The sequence below is a fragment of the Cyclopterus lumpus genome, chromosome 3 (assembly GCF_009769545.1).
Source record: "Cyclopterus lumpus isolate fCycLum1 chromosome 3, fCycLum1.pri, whole genome shotgun sequence".
In the NCBI taxonomy this organism is placed as follows: Eukaryota; Metazoa; Chordata; class Actinopteri; order Perciformes; family Cyclopteridae; genus Cyclopterus; species Cyclopterus lumpus.
The window spans coordinates 28822846-28844770 of NC_046968.1; the positions used below are offsets into that span (position 1 = coordinate 28822846).

A 21925-nucleotide genomic window follows, 5' to 3' on the forward strand; every position below is an offset into this window, starting at 1 on the left:
TAGGAATATATAAGCATTATGCCTATACCTTTTTAGTCATGTTTTGTATATTAGATCGTGGCTTTACTTATTGTTTTGTATGTAATGACTGAATAAAACACACACAGTAAGTAAAGGAGTTAAAACATGCAGCTACAATATGTCTCCTGAAACATCAGATATAATATACATACATACATATGGGAACTTGTATGATGGGTACTTAAAGTACATGTAGTAATAAGTGACTGAGGCTAAATGCAGGACTGTTACTCGTGGATTATTTCATCGGAATGGTGTTCGTACTTTTACTGCAGTGAGTTTTTCATCCACTAATTACTTGTCATTGATGGAAGTTTGGCAAACAGTTAATATACAAACAGGTTCATAAAGACATTATTTTCTTCTTAAAGCTGTTTAATGTACATCTTAAAGGTACTTTATTTTAAGATGCACACTTTTCAAAAGCTTTCTGTGTTGTAATGTGTTCTTAAATGCAGCCCTATTTTATATTTATTTATTATTAGAGTATTTATTATTTACAATTCATCCAGTTAAGAAAACTGACAATACATATTGTGGAGATATTATTCAATTGAACTTTCTTTCTTTAATTTAACAGTCAGACGTTAATTCAACTGTTGGCTACTTCAGCACATTCATATATACACATATACATATATATATAATGATAATGATGATAATGATAATAATAATTCAAAACACACACACACACATGTATATATATATGTATATATATATATACATATATATGTGTCTGGAGGTTCGGGCCCCCAACTCCGGGGCTGGGGAGGCGTGAACCTGGCCCCTGAGGCCACGGGGCCCACCCAAAGCCAGGTGGGTCCCCTCGAATGGGTCAAGTCCCTGGTCCACCGGGTAGTCGTAGAACCCCTTTCTACGGCTACGAGAACCACCAAAATGCAGGCGGGGTCCAACAAAAGGATGAACAAATGGTTGAAGGCTGGTCCATGTTGGTCGGACTCTGGGAAGGTGATGAGACACAGGAGGATCAATCAGGTGTGCATTCAAGCTTTTAATGTGAGCAATTACTAATGAAGGTTTCTGTCATTAAAAAACATTTATTTCATTTTTCAAAATGACAAAGTATAAGAATGTATATGCCAATTTAATTCTGGGAAATGGGTTTGGTTTTTGGTTTGGTTACTTTACTAGTACCCGTAGGTAGACTTGGTTTGCCGTAGAAAACAGTAGAAAACGAGGCATCGCTCTCGACACAGATTACAACAAACACATACAACCGGACAAACATGATAAAAGTACTCAAAGCTACAGATGTATAATTATAATAATAGTAATGTGTTCACCTGCGTGATGGCTGCTGGAACAAAGCTGGTTTTATACCTCTTTGTTCTGCACCGTGGTACCAAAGACCTCCGTCTGGAGGGAGGAGTCCCTTAACATGGAGCCTCTGTGTGGTGTTCAGGGACTCTGGACTAAGTCGTGTCTCACCAATCAGCTTGCTGGACCATTTTACAGTCTGATGCAGAGAGTTCCTGTTCTTTAAAGACAGGTTTCCAAACCATGACACCAAAGAAAAAGATCAAATTGATTCAATAAAAGCACGATAAAATAAAGTCATCATGATTTTGTTAATGTGGAAGTGGGACAGTTTCCTTCTTGCACACGGCTTCACAGTTTGCTTCAAAGTTCAGTTTGGAGTCGATAATTGTCCCAAGATATTTATAAGATTGTACACATTCCACAGTCTGACCCTTAATGCATATTACTTCAGGTGTGTGGGCATGTCTTCTAAAATCAATGATCATATCTTTGGTTTTCGATATGTTTAATTGAAGATAAGACTCCTCACACCACGTGGATGACCGTGGCTGGTCTCATTGTCCTGGAGCCGACTGACATAACAGAATCATCTGCATACTTTAAAATGGTCCTATTATCATACACACTCTGACACATATGTGTGTACAGAATGAATAAAAGGGGCGAAAGCACACATCCTTGTGGGGAGCCAGTGGAGGAGCACTCTTTGTGTCCTATTAATTAAAAAGTCAAGAATCCAACCTACAAGATTGTGACTTAAGTCAAATTGTTCTAAAAGCCGACTGGTTAAAATATGGGGTTGGATTGTGTTAAAAGCAGAGGAGAAATCAAGAAATAAAAGTCTGACATGAGATCCATTTCCCTCCAGATGTTTAAAAATTAAATTAAACAAAGTGACTGCGGCATCCTCTACTCCTCTATGTGGTCTATAAGCAAACTGCAGAGGATCAAGTACTTGCTCAGTTTTCCTTAAAATGTCTTAACCAGTTTCTCGAAAGTTTTCATTACATTTGATGTAAGAGCGACCGGTCTAAAATCATTTAGGCTTTTGGGGCAACTGGATTTGGGAACAGGGACTACTACAGCATCCTTCCAGACCTTGGGAACATGATGTGCCTCCAACCAGCAATATTGTAAAGATATATTAGATATTATTATATTCATATTACTATAGGTCTCTGACCTTCACCCAATGATATGAATTTAAATCCCGTAAATGTAACTTATTATTATTATGTTATTTTTACCAACTTTATTTCAAATGGAGGGCAATTTGTTAACTTCCGGTTTCAACTCGAGTGGCCGGTTTGGTTAGTTTTGGGTAAAGAGTGTAAGTCTATTGTCTCCATACTCCGGACCAGCAGGTGGCGCTAATGCACCAAATATAGGGGTGCCAACCGCCGGTAAAAGTCAAGAAGAAGATGACCGGAAGTCGACAGTTAACAGGACCACGTGTTGGACCGCGTGAGTCCAACTCTTTTAGTCACACGGTTCTTCAGATACAACCGGAAGGACCCACCAGAGCCCGGACGTGTGGACTAACGTGTTGAAGAGGACTAAACTGAGCGCGTCATCGACCCACAACGTGCACGTGGACCTGTCTGAGTGGACTCTGTGTGGTTCCGCTTCATTGAACACGTCCGGATCGTCTCCTCGTGACGTCAGCGCGCCAGCAGGAGGGAGACGGACCCGAACGGAGCCGAGCGACACCGAGCGGGGCCGAGTGAGCGAAGCGTTTTTAACGGAGTTGTCTGGAGGAAACGTTTCTGTGAGCTCGTGAAGATGTCTAAAGTCCAACAGCTGAGATGTTTAGTCAACCAGCGACTAACTGCGGCTGCGCAAGAGATCTTTGGTCTGTTGGAAAGAACGATAGCAGAGTACGAGGAGGAACTTTGTAGTTCCAGAGAGGAGAACGAGCGACACCGGAAACGACTGGACGCTGTGTTCAACCCGGAAGTCCGGTTACAAAGAGCAGGTTGGTCCTTTGTTTCTTTAACTATATGTAAAGTGCGACTGTTTTCATACCCATACTGAAACTAGTTCATCTCCTCCACCACAATAGCTATTTTAATAACTAATAATAAAGAGTTTAATATGAGTTATAAGACGTATTAATGTGTTTTATTATTCTCCAGAGGAACATGAGGACCCAGTGCCCCCCCACATTAAAGAGGACCAGGAGGACCCAGAGCCCCCCCACATTAAAGAGGACCAGGAGGACCCAGAGCCCCCCACATTAAAGAGGACCAGGAGGACCCAGAGCCCCCCCACATTAAAGAGGAACAGGAGGACCCAGAGCCCCCCACATTAAAGAGGACCAGGAGGACCCAGAGCCCCCCCACATTAAAGAGGACCAGGAGGACCCAGAGCCCCCCACATTAAAGAGGACCAGGAGGACCCAGAGCCCCCCCACATTAAAGAGGAACAGGAGGACCCAGAGCCCCCCACATTAAAGAGGAACAGGAGGACCCAGAGCCCCCCCACATTAAAGAGGAACAGGAGGACCCAGAGCCCCCCCACATTAAAGGGGAACAGGAGGAACTCTGGACCAGTCAGGAGGGAGACCAGCTTCAAGGGCTGGAGGAGGCTGGTCTCAAGTTCTCATTCACTGTAAAGAGTGAAGATGATGAAGAGGAAGCTCAGGCCTCTCAGCTTCATCAAAGACAAACTGAACACATGGAAACAGAAGCTGATGGAGCGGATTGTGGAGGACCAGAACCAGACAGGAAGTTAGATCCAGAAAGACATCCAGGACCAGATACTGATGAGACTGAGGACAGTGATGATCGGGAGGAGACTGAGGAACCTCAGTCAGCTGTGAACCCTCAAAACAAAGAAGTACCTGTAAGTGATGTGAACTGTAGTACTGGAAATACATCAATCAGCTCTCCTGAATGTGCTGGAAGCTCTGACCACAAGGGACATCTGGAGAAACCCACTAGCTCCAAAACAGGAGAGAAACCATTTCAATGCTCACTTTGTGACAAAAGATTTGGATTCACTCACGTTCTAAAGAGACACATGGCTGTCCACACAGGAGAGAAACCATTTAGTTGTTCTGTGTGTAGCAAAACATTTACAGAAAAGGGAAAGCTGAAGGCCCACATGACTATCCACACAGGAGAGAAACCATTTCAATGCTCTGTGTGTGACAAAAGATTTAGATTCAATAGGTATCTAAAGAGACACATGACTATCCACACGGGAGAGAAACCATTCAGTTGTTCTGTGTGTAGTAAAACATTTACACATAAGGGAAAGCTGAACGCTCACATGTTTGTCCACACAGGAGAGAAACCATTTAGTTGTTCTGTGTGCAGTAAAACATTTACACAAAAGGGAACCCTGAACTATCACATGTTTTACCACACAGGAAAGAAACCAATTAAAAACACATTCTGAAACAACATTTAATTATCCACACTAGAGAAACTAATTAGTCGTGGAGTTTCTCAACAAGATTCTCTTTTCTCGGTTATTCCAAAAATCACAAGTGTAGTTATGAGAGTCTCTGAAATAAACATGGTTAAACACTTAAAAACTGTCAGGCTGATACAGACTCCAACATAAATCTATTCAGCTGAGATTAAGCTTCACATCAATTTATATTCTTTGACGTCAGTTTCTCTGGTATCGTCTTATGTTTCATGTGTTATGTATTGTCATGTAAATATGAATTTAAATGGTTTTCCATTGTCAAAGTATTTCATGTCCTCTATGCAGCACTGTGGTTTGAGCTGAATTCTCATCGGTGATGAAACTGAGGAACATTTGTAACCTTCTTTCTCTTCAGCAACGTTTCTCTTCAGTTTAAACTCAATACTTCCTTGATTTAGTTTTACTGTAGAAACTGACATTTTGTTCCATAACTGAAGAATGACTGAATTGAGAACAGAATTGTGGTTAATTTTCTCCATCCTTCTTTCTTCTTCAACATCATCCTCTACTGAGGTCTTGAGATTAAATAAAATCAACAAATATTAAGCATATCTGTGTGGTTACTTGCTGGTTATGAATTGGCTAAATTAAATAACCTAAAATTGGGGTACAATTTCAATTGATTTAAAAACACATCAACTGGGATTAGACCAGTGGTTCTGGTTTGTGGCCCAACAAAATTGTAACTAAATGGTCCGTGCTGAATTTTTATTGAAATAACTTTTTGTGACCCAGCCTACAACCCCCTCGAAGGGACCCGCTTGGCCTATGGGGGCCCTCGTAGCCTCCAGAAGGGGAACTACAACCCCCATAGGGTCTCGACACCAGACCCCTTCGAAGGGACCCGCTTGGCCTATGGGGGCCCTCGTAGCCTCCAGAAGGGGAACTACAACCCCCATAGGGTCTCGGCACCAGACCCCTTCAACGGGACCCGTTTGGCTTATGGGGGGCCTCGTAGCCCCAGGGGCAGAGGTCACGCAGGCCCAGCCCCGGAGTGGGGGGCGCAAACCTCCGGACCCGTCCCCCGGAGTCCGTCTGTCCGTCTGGTGGCCGTCCTTCAGCCCGTCCCCGGGAGTCCGTCTGTCCGTCTGGTGGCCGTCCTTCAGCCCGTCCCCCGGAGTCCGTCTGTCCGCCTGGTGGTCGCCCTTTTGCCCGTCCCCCGGAGCAGGTCTGTCCACCTGGTGGCCGTCCTTCAGCCCAGAGCCCTTCCGTCCGCCTGGTGGTCGCCCTTCTGCCCGTCCTCCGGAGCAAGTCAGTCCTCCTGGTGGTCGTCCTCCGGCCCGTCCCCCGGACTTCTTCTGCCATGCTTTTGGGCCCGGCTCCCCTCCACCCACCCTGGGGGACTGTGTTGGGACGTCTGGAATCCGCCTCTTGAGGGGGGGGTTATGTCAGGATCTGTAGTGGATCTGTAGTGTTGTGTCGTGTTTCCTGTTTTATTTTGAAGTCCTTGTCTCTCGTGTCCTCTGTTTCTCTGCACTTCCTGTCCCTGTGATTGTCTGCCCTGTCCCTGATTGTTTCCTCCTGTGTCCAATCACCTGCACCAGCCCTCTGTATTTAAGTCCTGTTCATGTCATTCCCCTTTGTCGGTTTGTCTTGTCTAGATCATTGAAGATCATGTGTGTGAGCCTGTTTTGTTTGTTTTGAATCCTGTTGAGCAATAAAGTTGCCTTTTCCAGTGTTGACGGCGTTTGGGTCCAGTGTCCTGCAGCTGCGCACATAACAGAGGCAATGCATAGAAGGGCATAACCAGCTGTATGAGTGCGCATGTGCCTTTGGAAGAATTCAGCCAACAACTTCTCTCGTTCTGGTAGATTTATTCTCTGATCACAAGCAAAGTATAAAGGCTGAGATTGCAATGCCAGGGCAGTCACAACAACTCTGCCCTAGAACCGGAAAACCCGGCCTTTACATAAACAGATTTCGTCACAGGTTCGTATGCATCATCCCAACTTCTAATTGGTGCTGAACTATCAAGGATTGGGATAATTCCATCTCCTCCTCTCTCTTCACAGAACTGAGCCGTGCAAGGCCAGTCCACGCCTTGGTTAGACTACTCGATGACATATGGGTGTGTTGTGAGAAGGCGCTATCTATTCCACATTATCTTCTATGTGTTATTCTGAACTGGAGTAGCCTGACAAAAGCATAACATTATGACAATGTATAAGAATTTATATTATCAGTACCATTGTCACGATATATATTCTTTCTGGTATGCCAAATCTTGGTATTATGTCTTTTGTTAATGCTTTTGCCACTGTCAGAGCATCTGGATTCTTAGTTGGAAATACTTCAATCCATTTCGAGTACCTGTCAATTATTGTCAAACAATATTTCTTTCCTTCACATTGGTTTAGTTCAATGAAATCCCTGCAAATGTATTGGAATGTATATTCTGGTTCTGGTAATTTGCCTCTAACTGGGCTCTGGTGACCTTGAGGATTATGTTTTGCACACACTAGGCATGCTAGACACAATTTTACACAAGTAGTTTGTGAAGCCGTATACTGTAAACAAACCATTTATCATAGATACCATCCCTCCTGTTGAGACATGGTCCAACCCATGGCTCAAAACAGCCGCACATCTATATAAAGTTGTTGGCAGTATTATTTTACCCTCAGGTCATTTCCAGAATCCCTCATTGTCTTGTTTACAATTCTGTTTCACCCAGGGCCCTATTTCTCATACGTGGCTCATCTAAGTCGATCAAATGTCCTATTAGCGAGCTAAAATTAACAAGATGATTGACATCAGGCTATCCCGGTTTCTCAAAGGCTGACCCGCCCTCAAACCATCTTGTTAATTTGAGCCAGACTTCAGTACTCAGGATAGTTGCGCGTGCCCGTCCGACTTCAAAAGGGGGAAGCGTCGATCACAGAAAACATGATTTACTAACAGCACAAAGGCAAATAAACTCAAAGGACGAGCAGGAGATGATCATGAACGTATATGAGGAATTCCAGACCATAATCATGGCAAAATCTAATCAATTCATTCACTTCACTCGCGCTTGAGAGGGGGCGTGGCTTATCTCCATGGAAACATTTATAACTTCCGCCATTCACCATGGATTAAAAAATAACCACTATTTCTGCTTTATATTTGTTGTGGAAACATCGGAACATCTAACGCCCTCGTGTTTGGGTTCATAACATTAATATCATATATATATATTTATACATAACATCACCCGTAGGCACACACAGCTCGGTGACTTTCACCGACTATACGTCTGGACAAGTGGATGAACATCCTCTTTATTCACAAAGCACATCCATTCGTCTGTGCATTGACTTTCATGAATCTACTCTCAACGCAGCATCAGTGTTGTGAAAATGTATCGGCTCATTTTAAGTGCCTCATTCTTTAAATGTGGCTGCTGGCAGTCGGCGTAATGGTATGCATCATCCAATGAGATCTAACATAACTATCTCAACTCTTTCAGAACAATTAGATAATATATAAGTGTATATTCATGTATGTGGAGGTGACCATATAGAACTTGTATTGCATTTACTCAGACATGGCTGGGGAACGTAATGAACACATCCACGAGTTCCACCAAAACCACGATGTTCTGCATCGCCGACACTGTAGAACAATGTACCACAATGTACCACACTGTACAACAATGTACCACAATGTAGCACACTGTACAACAATGTACCACAATGTACCACACTGTACAACAATGTACCACAATGTACCACACTACAATAATGTACCACACTGTACAACAATGTACCACAATGTACCACAATGTACAATAATGTACCACACTGTACAACAATGTACCACACTGTACCACAATGTACCACAATGTAGAACAATGTACCACAATGTACCACACTGTACAACAATGTACAATAATGTACCACAATGTACCACACTGTACAACAATGTACCACACTGTACCACAATGTACCACAATGTAGAACAATGTACAATAATGTACCACACTGTACAACAATGTACAATAATGTACCACAATGTACCACACTGTACAATAATGTATCACACTGTACAACAATGTACAATAATGTACCACAATGTACCACAATGTACAATAATGTACCACACTGTACAACAATGTACAACAATGTACAATAATGTACCACACTGTACAACAATGTACAATAATGTACCACAATGTACCACACTGTACAATAATGTACCACACTGTACAACAATGTACCACACTGTACCACAATGTACCACACTGTAGAACAATGTACCACAATGTACAACAATGTACCACACTGTACCACACTGTACAATAATGTACCACACTGTATTACAATGTACCACACTGTAGAACAATGTACTACAATGTACCACACTGTACCACAATGTACAACAATGTACCACACTGTACAATAATGTACCATACTGTACTACAATGTACCACACTGTACCACAATGTACAACAATGTACCACAATGTACCACACTGTATTACAATGTACCACACTGTAGAACAATGTACCACACTGTACAACAATGTACCACAATGTACCACAATGTACAATAATGTACCACACTGTACTACAATGTACCACAATGTACAACAATGTACCACACTGTAGAACAATGTACCACAATGTACCACACTGTATTACAATGTACCACACTGTACAACAATGTACAACACTGTAGAACAATGTACCATACGGTACAACACTGTAGAACAATCACACTGTAGAACAATGTACCACACTGTACAACAATGTACAACACTGTAGAACAACCACACTGTACAACAATGTACCACACTGTACAACAATGTACCACAATGTACCACACTGTACAATAATGTACCACAATGTACAATAATGTACCACACTGTACAATAATGTACCACACTGTACAACAATGTAGAACAATGTACCACACGGCTCTGCAAACAGTCTGTGAGACAGTCAATGTGTGGTGTTCAATGTAGGCTCCAGAAGGTCTTTAATGATTCCTTGTTGGCAGAATGGAAGGCGCTCGTACAGGAAGTCGTCATCACGTCATAAGAACTCTCTCCCTATAAAACATTAATATAACTAATATCACTCCGTCATCAATGAGCTGCCATTTTCTTCAGGGGGCGTGGCCAGATTGTCCAGCTAGACTGAATGAGCCTGTGCTGGAGCAGGTTCAAATTGTTGGATGTGTTGCTATGGTGATTTTTCCAAACTTGCTTCGAGGAACCGAAAACCGAACCGAAAATTATCCCGCTAACCACGTTAGCCAGGTACGAGAAATAGGGCCCAGGTCTTTGTTGGTCAACAAACACAAGGAAATATTTCACTTTTGACTTTTATTCTAGTGACTTTACAGAACGAGGGATCAGTTAATAAGATATGATGCTGTGCTGTAGATTAAACTATGCAGCAGTATATCAAGCCATTCAAATCTGCTCCACCTCCAACAGCTGTTACTAAACTACAATATTACTCATAAAAGATTCAGTAATAATATTCCAATAACATGGTGATCAAATATTACACTCTGCCCAACGAGTATTTCACTTTTATTATTTTATGCTAATACTTTTTAGATTTGGAATACAGGACATTTATGATTCATGAAAATATTATAAATCTATTATATATATTATATGACTCTGACCACTCTGCCCAAGAAGGTACGACAATTTATAGTTTTATATATTTAAATATATAAAAAACATATATATATATGGTATATATGATATATACAGGGGCGTTTTTAGACCCCCTGGGGGCCCTAGGCAAGAAGGACCATGGGGCCCCCTAGAATCATGATGAATGAAGTCCAGGACTACGGATCAGTAAAGAAATCTTTTATTAAACAATTAACATATAAAATAAAAAACGAGTTTAGAAGAAAATGGCTGAATTCACTTTACACAGAATCTGCGGAGTGTCTGCTTTCTTATGCGACGCTGTTTCATTGTGTAGCATAATGCTACGTATCGTTAGCCACCAAAACGCGCCAATCGGTTGACGAAATTCTGCGATATGAATTTTGATCGGATACAAGCGGCCGAAATGAGCTTCCTCCGTAGGGTGGCCGGGCTCAGCCTTAGAGATAGGGTAAGGAGCTCGGACATCAGGGGGGAGCTCGGAGTCGAGTCGCTGCTCCTTCGTGTCCAAAGGAGTCAGCTGAGGTGGTTCATCTAGTCAGGATGCCTCCTGGACGCCTCCCATTAGAGGTTTTCCGGGCACGTCCAACTGGTAGGAGGCCCCGGGGAAGACCGAGGACACGCTGGAGGGATTATATCTCCCGGCTGGCCTTGGAACGCCTCGGGATCCCCCAGAATGAGCTGGAAAGTGTTGCTGGTGAGAGGGAGGCCTGGGTCGGCCTGCTGAACCTGCTGCCACCGCGACCCGACCCCGGATAAGAGCTGATAATGGATGGATGGAATTTTGATATTTGGTCATTCATTTAGTTAGTGTTTGGAGTATGGCTTATATATTCTTGTAGCCCAGGTTCTGCTGTTTAATTTGATGGCTATATTTGTTTGTCATCAGTGTTCGTATGAAGCTGTTGTTAAATGTTTTGATTTGCACCCGGGCTCAAGAGGCTCATGTGCAGTCAACTTATTTGGTGCCTGGTGGATGATGTTTGGGATAAAGTGGCCGGCTGGCTGGCAGCACTACTTGTTCATAATGTAACACACATAGCTTCCACATTCCCACTTGCCACTGTCACGTTTTTTCTTTTCATCCTCTTCTTGTTTTTTTTTTTCGTTTCGTGTGCCCAGAGTGATATGTTCACTTCATTTTTTCATTTAGTTTGTTTGTGTTTGACCGCACGTCGATGCCGGCTAGTAAGGAGCCCCATTAGGGAGAATCCCGACGTGTCATTGCAGTGTCTACGGGGGTTTCAAGTTGTGTCGCTGATATGGAGCGATATCAGCCGTCTGTCGGGGCCCCCTACTAGCAACTAGCCAGTGGCAACTCGGAAAGGGCCCTGTGGGGGCGTTTCCGATGCGTTGTCGTTGCAGCGTCTCAAGCGGTTCCATTATTTTGTCATTGACGTCAGCCGTCCCTCGGGGCCCCCTTCAGCTCGGGGCCCCCTTCAGCTCGGGGCCCTAGGCAATTGCCTGGGTTGTTCCGTTGCGGCTGGATATATACAGGGTGTATATATATATATATATATATATATATATATATAATATTAATTTTATTAATATATGATATATGTATTATATGAGTCTGAAAGGAACCATTCTGCCCAACAAACTAAATTGTATAGTATATATGTAATAAGATATAATTATATAATTTATATATATATATATATATATATATATATATATATATACATATACATATACATATACATATACATATATATATATATATATATATATATATATATATATATATACCAGATTTTTAACCAGAGTTGTGTTATGGACCCCTTTTGTCTTCGTGGGCGTGAATGAGACAGAGAGGCAGACAGGCAGACAGACAGGTCGCAGCGTCACAGACAGACAGGCAGACAGACAGGTCGCAGCGTCACAGACAGACAGGCAGACAGACAGGTCGCAGCGTCACAGACAGACAGACAGACAGGTCGCAGCGTCACAGCCCTGTGTGTCGGTCGGGACCTAGCGTTAGCTGCGGTGTAAGCTGCGGGGGAGAGGCGGTTCTTGAAGGCGTGGAAACCCACTTGACGTTACCGATAACGGGATATCGATCCCAAGTGATCGGTGCCGATGAAACGACCCGTCTCGTGTGGACCCGGAGGAGAAGAAGAGACTTTTACAGGTGAGCGAGCTCCTTTGAATCCAAGCTGACGTGAGAACGTGTAGCTACAAGCTAGCGCTCGCTGTGATGCAGCAGACGAGCCCCCAGCTGAGACTAGAGGAGCCCCCCCGGGTTGTTTTAGAGACGGGGGGGGACTCACTCAGGTAACTCACCAGGTGACTCGCTGTCACACCTGCACGCGACACTGCGTCCCGTCTGTCGATACAGCTGTTTGATGCTAGCTGAGTTAGCTAATGCTAGCTAACGGAATGGTGTCCTGTCTCGGCCAGATTTTAGCTAACATTCGAATAAAGTGTCACTTAAAATATTGATAAAAATGATCGTATCAGGTTTTCAGCTGATTTAATGGTGTTAAACTAAGCTTTAACTTCTTACCTTTCGAGCTAAATATCGTTTTAATTGTTTGAGTTAGCTTTGCCTTTACTAGAGCCAGTAAAAGGACGCTAATGCCGGTAAACTAGCCGTGCGCTGGGCTTGGCCTGATCCGGCCTAACTTCTATCGTCGTAGTAAACACACGGCGCTTCTGGTTTTTCGGGGATATTAACTTGTTACAGGGTCACAAAAATGCTGTCAACATATCCGGGATCGTTGTTCTGGCCTTCACAATAAGATATCACGCTTCAACAACTCCAAACTATGCAATAAAAGCTCCGTAGTTTCCATTTGAGTCTATACCACCATCTGCTGGATGTTTTGTTAAACTCTTCTCATGTCAGTCAGTTGACAAACACCAGCTCTTGCATGACATTTAACAATCATCCAGCTCCTCGTCCCAGCCCACACACGTGGTGTGATACCATGTGTCAGACAGAGTAGAGGAAGTGGCTGCCGGGCCGGTGTTTTCGGCCCGCTGCTGCTCTCTGGCCTTTCTGGCCAGAGCTTGAGCCTCCCTCCTCGCAGCTCGGTCCTCCGCTTCCTCAATCACATCAGACATCTCCTGGGCTGTCAGTAACCTGGCCGTGGTGACGTTCCTCCTGACCTTACCGGTGTGGTGGTTATAATTGATTTCGGCCAGGAGGTGGGCCAGGTCAAGTGAAATCCGGCCTGATGTCACCAGGGGATGGGTGGTGTAAGGATTGGGATTGGGAGGGGGAGGAGGACGAGGAGAGGTAGGTGGAGGTTGGTTCTGGGGATGGGGTATAGGGGGTGGGTTCAAAAGACAGTGATGCACATACATAGAGTCCATGGAGGAGGTGTTGTCCCATGATCCTCTCTGCCTGTGTGGTGTTCCCGTACCAGACAGTGATGCACATACATAGAGTCCATGGAGGAGGTGTTCTCCCATGATCCTCTCTGCCTGTGTGGTGGTACCGTACCAGACAGTCATGCCTGCGGTGAGGATGCGCTCTACCAGTCCTCCTGTAGGGTGAGAGGGCGACGGCTCAGACCAGCTTTCCTGAGCAGCCTGATGAAATAAAGCCTTTGCTGGGCTTTTTTCACATTGGCTGTGGTGTTGAGAGTCTAGCTCAGGTCAGATGGGACCTGCAGTCCAATGAATCTGTAGCAATCTGCCTCTCCACCTCAGTCCCTTTTAATGATAAGAGGCTGTAGAGTGGGAGGATTCTTCCTGAAGTCCAGTATTATTTCTTTGGTCTTGTCCGTGTTGAGAATGAGGTTGTTCTCACCATAGACACGAATGTTGTTTACCACGGTCCTGACACTCACCGAGACGGCGTGCAGTTCGCCTACTCAATTTGCCGAAGTGATGGCAATGAGAAAAACGGTCTTTGCCGACAGCCATCTCAGCTCTGCCTCCGCCAGGGGATCGAAAGGAGGCGAGCATAGGGTGTCCAGTACAACAGACAGGTCCCATGGAGGAGCCCTTGGGGTGCTCGGGTGACGCAGTCACTGAGCCCCTTTTTAAGAAGAGGGACACCAACCTGTGGCTCCCTCCTCGTCATTGTCAATTTTAACTTGCTGCCATGAGATAGCAGCTACGTACACCCTCAGGGTAGAGGGAGACTGGCCCTTATCGAGGAGGGACTGCAGAAACTCAAGTATAACAGGCCCGATGGGGGCTTGCGAAGGGAGAGGGAATCTGCGACCTGGTTCTGTTCCCCTGGTAGATACGAAGGCTGGTCAGGCGAGGGACCGCCCAAGTCAGAAGGGCACGTGCCGACCGTAGCAGCTTTGCAGACCTGGTGCCCCCCTGAAGGTTTATGTGAAATACGGTAGGGGTGTTGTCCGACCGAATAAGTACATGTTTTCCTGCTAGGTACGGCAGGAAATGTTTGAGCGCTAGGTGCACGGCCCGTAGCTCCAGGACATTGATATGCGGTCCCGAGCGGACCGCTGCCCCCGAGCAGTCCTGTTCTGCCATACTGCACCCAGCCTGAGAGGCAGGCATCTGTCGTGATGACTTCCCGCCGGGATGGGATCACGCCCATGATTCATTTCCCCTTCTTCCTGATTCATTTCCCCCTTCTTCCTGATTCTTTTCTCCTTCTTCCTGATTCTTTTCTCCTTCTTCCTGATTCATTTCTCCTTCTTCCTGATTCATTTATCCCTCTTCCTGATTAATTTCCCCCTCAAACAGCAACAGGCGTTTCCTGGGACTCAAACCTCCGTACGAGACATAAAAGTGGAGCGCTGAGCCGCGAGCTAAACGATGCACAGGAAGTGGAGGATGATGGAGAACCAGGAGTGGCGTTTCATCGTGTGCTGTCGTCCTCATTCTGTTCACCAAACACAAAGTTATCTGCTCTTCCAAATATTCTTCACGGTTATGATCTCTTTCTGGCTTCAGCTGAGCACACTGCATGTGGACGTCATATATTCATTAATTCATCTCACCAGCCTGTAAACATATTCCCAGCATGCACCTGTTTGTCAGCGCGGAGGCCAGGTGACCTCGACCCCAGTGTCGGGTCACGGATGACCTGCTTTCCCGGGCTTACAACACGGCAATCCGCATGGGCCGTATTGGCAACTCTCTCATCTCATGCTTGCCCTCTCAGCCTCTCTGCAGCAGACTACTTTCGACGCTTCTGCCACCAGCCTCAGTGATGCTTCACTGCAGGCGTTTGCGCTCATGTCAAGGGAACCTGGGCGCTTGATGTCCACCCTGGTTTGGATGGCGCAGTCACCCTTGTCGGAGACCTGTAGAAGCGTCCTCCGTGCTGTCCAAGTTGAGCCCGTGGAGTTGTTTGGCTCGGCTGCTCTTCAGGAGCTTCAGCGAACTCTGAAGCTGGTCAGACCAGGCAGCAGTTCTCTGGTCTGCTCAGGGACATGCCCGCACCCCGCAGACCCAGGGTCTCCATGTCGACCTCCCGGGGCCATTTTCAGCCCCCAGCTCGCCACCACTGGCCTCAGCGCGCTGCTGGGAGGCCAATCCACGCTCAACGCGACGATGGCTTCCACCCTAACCCAGGGTTACAAGCTTCAATTCCGACGCCGGCCCCCAGCCGGGCCAAGGTGACCACCATCGCCGACCCGGTCAAGCCTTGAGCCAGGAACTAGCCGTACTCCTGGCCAAAGGCGCAATCAAGGTGGTGGACCGGGTCCACTACTTCCTCGTAAGGAAGAAAGAGGGCAGACTGCACCCAGTACTAGATCTCAGGGTACTCAACAAGTTCCTGAAGGTCATACCGTTTCATATGCTCAGCACAGCAGAGCTCCTTCTTGCCATCTCCAGAGGAGACTGGTTCACGTCTGTCGACTTGAAGGATGCCTATTTTCATGTTCCTATTGTGCTGCACAAGACACCGCTCGCCTTCTCTCGCCTTCGTCTAGTGAGGGGGGAGCAAAGGCTCTCTCTTCACCCCCATTCCACAACAACACCAGACATAGTGTGTCCATGGAGGACTGTTAGGGTGAGAGGGCGACTGTGTAGCTACTGCTACTAGCCTAAGCGGTAGAAGCGGGAGCACTCGGCTACTGTACAAACCAGGTCCTGTGAAAACAGGTCGGGAACAGTGTGTCTAGCTCGAGGACGCCCTCTTTGCTAGCCTGGTAGCTGTCGGAAATTAACGTGGCCTAAGTTAGCCTGAGTGGAGACACTATGCTAGCTATACACGGTGGAAATGCTACCAAGGTCAATGCACACGCTATCCGAATCGCTCACCGAAGGCCGGTCGCGCCATTGGAGCAATCTGGCCACACCCAGCGGACACGCTCTTTTATATTAATATATATTTTTAAAATAGTTACTTGTTAGGCAGAATTGTTTCTTTCAGACTATATCATATAATAAATCTTAACATATATTTATAAAAAAAAGTCATATAAAACTAATATAATGAATATATCATGTATATTTATGCAGTGTTCAGCCTGATCAGAGAGGCGGTCTGCAGGAATCTGTCAGCTGGAGCCCAACATGTCAGTGATAGACGTGATGTGTGTTTAACAGGCCTGTTGATCCGTAACGCTGGTTTTCTCTTTTAGTCACACGGTTCTTCAGATACAACCGGAAGGACCCACCAGAGCCCGGATGTGTGGACTAACGTCTTGAAGAGGACTTTGTAGAGGGAGACGGACCCGAACGGAGCCGAGCGACACCGAGCGGGTCCGAGTGAGCGAAGCGTTTTTAACGGAGTTGTCTGGAGGAAACGTTTCTGTGAGCTCGTGAAGATGTCTAAAGTCCAACAGCTGAGATGTTTAGTCAACCAGCGACTAACTGCGGCTGCGCAAGAGATCTTTGGTCTGTTTGAAAGAACGATAGCAGAGTACGAAGAGGAACTTTGTAGTTCCAGAGAGGAGAACGAGCGACACCGGAAACGACTGGACGCTGTGTTCAACCCGGAAGTCCGGTTACAAAGAGCAGGTTGGTCCTTTGTTTCTTTATCGCTTTAAACTTCATGTACTGAGGTAGAGTTACAGGTACAGGTACTGTACTGCAGTATTTAAACACGTTCATCCTTTTACTACATCTCTCAGGCTCTTGGATTTGTGCTCAAACTGTATTCATGTACTCAGATTTAGTTCTTCTTGCTCAGATCTTCTGCTCTCCAGCTTCAGGCTGCGTTTGCTTCACTGGAACGTCCCTGATGGAGGACTGGTTCCTCCTCTTCTGCAGACCAAGGCTTTATTACATTGTTTTTTATCAATAAAAGGACAATTAATGACAGCAGCAGCTTTTTATTTAGCGGTCATGCTTCTCTCATTCACAACTAATTCACTGCTTTTTCAGTGATAAACCTCTTGAACAATAAAGAGTTTAATATGAGATTCATAAGATGTATTAATGTATTTTATTATTCACCAGTAGACCCAGAGCCCTCCCACATTAAAGAGGAACAGGAGGACCCAGAGCCCCCCCACATTAAAGAGGAACAGGAGGACCCAGAGCCCCCCCACATTAAAGAAGACCAGGAGGACCCAGAGCCCCCCCACATTAAAGAGGAACAGGAGGAACTCTGGACCAGTCAGGAGCGAGAGCAGCTTCAAGGGCTGGAGGAGGCTGGTATCAAGTTCTCATTCACTGTAAAGAGTGAAGATGATGAAGAGGAAGCTCAGTCCTCTCAGCTTCATCAAAGACAAACTGAACACATGGAAACAGAAGCTGATGGAGCGGATTGTGGAGGACCAGAACCAGACAGGAAGTTAGATCCAGAAAGACATCCAGGACCAGATACTGATGAGACTGAGGACAGTGCTGATTGGGAGGAGACTGAGGAACCTCAGTCAGCTGTGAACCCTCAAAACAAAGAAGTACCTGTAAGTGATGTGAACTGTAGTACTGGAAATACATCAATCAGCTCTCCTGAATGTGCTGGAAGCTCTGACCACAAGGGACATCTGGAGAAACCCACTAGCTCCAAAACAGGAGAGAAACCATTTCAATGCTCACTTTGTGGCAAAAGATTTGGATTCAATAAGTGTCTAAAGAGACACATGATTGTCCACACAGGAGAGAAACCATTCAGTTGTTCTGTGTGTAGTAAAACATTTAAACAAAAGGGACACCTGAATGCTCACATGTCTGTCCACACAGGAGAGAAACCATTCAGTTGTTCTGTGTGTAGTAAAACATTTAAACAAAAGGGATACCTGAATTCTCACATGTTTGTCCACACAGGAGAGAAACCATTTCAATGCTCGCTTTGTGGCAAAAGATTTGGATACAATAGTGCTCTAAAGAGACACATGACTGTCCACACAGGAGAGAAACCATTGAGTTCAGTGTGTAGTAAAACATTTACACAAAAGGTACACCTGAACAGTCACACATTTGTCCACACAGGAGAGAAACCATTTAGTTCAGTTTGTGATAAAACATTTACAGAGGAGAACGAGCGACACCGGAAACGACTGGACGCCGTGTTCAACCCGGAAGTCCGGTTACAAAGAGCAGGTTGGTCCTTTGTTTCTTTATCGCTTTAAACTTCATGTACTGAGGTAGAGTTACAGGTACTGTACTACAGTATTTAAACACACCTCAGAGGTACATGTTGTACTTTTTTAGTGTACTACATCTCAGAGATGAGTATTGTACTTTCTACTGTACTACATCTCAAAGGTACATATTTTAATTGTTACTGTCATGAGAGGTACATATTGTAAAAGTTTAGAGAATCTCGAGCTGCCTGGTGCTTGGAAGAAGAAGCTCCGAAGCCAGAGATATATAATAATCATTATTTAATCATAACAATTTCATCTGTATACGTTACATAGTCCTCTCTCTCGAACGCCTAGATCTGTTTCTGGGGGAAATCAAAACTGTTGCACCTGGGGGTGCAGTTAATGGCAAGTCTAGTGTAGTGAGCAGTGCGATTCAGTGTCGTTTGTGAACATTTTCTGTGTTGCGGTCCTAACTCTTGTGCCAATGTTTCACTGCTGCACCTACCACAAAAATAAAAAGTAATACTAATATAATTTTCAAAACTATTGCGCCTAGGCAGAAGTGTGGAAGTAACCTCACATCTTCTCCTAGTTCTACTTCTCTCTGGGTCTTCCATTCTACTCAGAATGACCCTCCTGATTCTGCAACTCTTCAGCGGCTCGTTGTGATTCTTTGGCCGGCGGATCTGCAAATACACAATATGTTATAATGGTGCCATTTTGTTTTCATGAGGCCTCTTACCTGGAGGGCGTGTGAAGTTTTATCAACGACTTCAAACGGCCCTGTCCACCTGGGACCAGTCCACTTTCTTTCGTGAAGCTAGGACTGTCTCCTAGCGGGGTCAAAGCTCACACTTCCGGTCAAGGACAGGAAGTTCCCCTTCAGAATAAAACCTATTATCCTGTCTTCAGAATAAAAGCAACATCTCAGATTTCAATCGACATCCTTTTTAACTATTGTCTAAACAATAAAACATCATTCATTCTCATGCATCAGACAATTAATCATTACATTTGTCATCAACAAACAGAATAATAAAACAGTGATCCTCTCTTATGCTTTATAATATATTCCTCAGAATATTCCTCAAATTAATTATAACTTTCTTTATGTATTAATTTAAAATATAACCTCTCTTATCTACATGTGCAAGGGTATATAAAATCCACTACAACTCAACAATATTATACTTTTTACTGTACTACATTCCAGAGGTACATATTGTACTTTTTACTGTACTAAATCAATTAATGACAGCAGCAGCTTTTTATTTAGAGGTCATGCTTCTCTCATTCACAACTAATTCACTGCTTTTTCAGTGATGAACTTCTTGAACAATAAAGAGTTTAATATGAGATTCACAAGACGTATTAATGTATTTTATTATTCACCAGAGGACCCCCACATTATAGAAGACCAAGAGGACCCAGAGCCCCCCACCATTAAAGAGGAACAGGAGGACCCAGAGCCCCCCCACATTAAAGAGGAACAGGAGGAACTCTGGACCAGTCAGGAGGGAGAGCAGCTTCAAGGGCTGGAGGAGGCTGGTCTCAAGTTCTCATTCACTGTAAAGAGTGAAGATGATGAAGAGGAAGCTCAGTCCTCTCAGCTTCATCAAAGACAAACTGAACACATGGAAACAGAAGCTGATGGAGCGGATTGTGGAGGACCAGAACCAGACAGGAAGTTAGATCCAGAAAGACATCCAGGACCAGATACTGATGAGACTGAGGACAGTGCTGATTGGGAAGAGACTCAGGAACCTCAGTCAGCTGTGAACCCTCAAAACAAAGAAGTACCTGTAAGTGATGTGAACTGTAGTACTGGAAATACATCAATCAGCTCTCCTGAATGTGCTGGAAGCTCTGACCACAAGGGACATCTGGAGAAACCCACTAGCTCCAAAACAGGAAAGAAACCATTTCAATGCTCACTTTGTGGCAAAAGATTTGGATTCAATAAGTATCTAAAGAGACACATGACTGTCCACACAGGAGAGAAACCATTTCAATGCTCTGTGTGTGACAAAAGATTTGGATTCAATAACGCTCTAAAGATACACATGACTGTCCACACAGGTGAAAAACCATTGAGTTGTTCAGTGTGTAGTAAAACATTTTCAAAAAAGGGACACCTGAATAGTCACATGACTCTCCACACAGGAGAGAAACCATTTAGTTGTTCAGTATGTAGTAAAACATTTTCACAAAAGGGACACCTGAACTATCACATGAATGTCCACAAAGGAGAGAAACCATTTAGTTGTTCAGTGTGTAGTAAAACGTTTACACAAAAGGGAAACCTGAACATTCACATGACTGTCCACACAGGAGAGAAACCATTTAGTTGTTCAGTTTGTGATAAAACATTTACACAAAAGCAACATCTGAAACAACATTTAATTATCCACACTAGAGAAACTAATTAGTCGTGGAGTTTCTCAACAAGATTCTCTTGTCTCGGTTATTCCAAAAATCGTAAATGTATTTTTGAGAGTCTCTAAATAAACATTGTTGAACACTTAAAAACCGTCAGGCTGATACAAATTCCAACATAAGTGTATTCAGCTGAGATTAAGCTTCACATCAATTTATATTCTTTGATGTCAGTTTCTCTGGTATCGTCTTATGTTTCATGTTTTATGTGTTGTCATGTAAATATGAATTTAAATGGTTTTCCATTGTCAAAGTATTTCATGTCCTCTATGCAGCACTGTGGTTTGAGCTGAATTCTCATCGGTGATGAAACTGAGGAACATTTGTAACCTTCTTTCTCTTCAGCAACGTTTCTCTTCAGTTTAAACTCAATACTTCCTTGATTTAGTTTTACTGTAGAAACTGACATTTTTTTCCATAACTGAAGAATGCCCAACCACCTGCCCCCTTGACCCCATCCCGTCTCACATTCTCCAGTCTATTGCTCCTGGCCTTCTTCCCTTTCTCACCCATCTTATAAACACCTCCCTCTCTACTGGCTGTTTCCCTAACTCTCTGAAGGAGGCAAGAGTCAACCCTCTACTGAAGAAACCCACTCTCGACCCGTCTGAAGTCAACAACTATAGACCTGTCTCTCTCCTCCCCGTCCTTCCAAAACTCTAGAGCGAGCTATCTTTAACCAAGTCTCCTATCTCCACAGCAACAACCTTCTAGACCCT

General features: G+C 44.5%; 1 protein-coding gene across 2 annotated transcripts; it reads left to right on the plus strand.

The window, feature by feature from the left end:
- The first annotated feature begins 12275 nt into the window (after positions 1-12275).
- LOC117728835 (gastrula zinc finger protein XlCGF57.1-like) lies at positions 12276-21612 on the plus strand. Of its 2 annotated transcripts, XR_004609261.1 has the most exons (4): positions 12276-12487; positions 16875-17253; positions 17695-18783; positions 20166-20662. XR_004609261.1 is itself a non-coding variant. In XM_034529747.1 (3 exons), exons 2-3 carry the CDS (start codon positions 17061-17063, stop codon positions 21197-21199), a joined length of 1227 nt encoding a protein of 408 aa, XP_034385638.1. In that variant the 5' UTR covers positions 12276-12487; positions 16875-17060; the 3' UTR covers positions 21200-21612. The 2 variants fall into 2 exon arrangements, 1 of the variants encoding a protein (XP_034385638.1); XM_034529747.1 differs by lacking the exon at positions 17695-18783 and having other exon boundaries at positions 20166-21612.
- Positions 21613-21925: the final 313 nt, after the last annotated feature.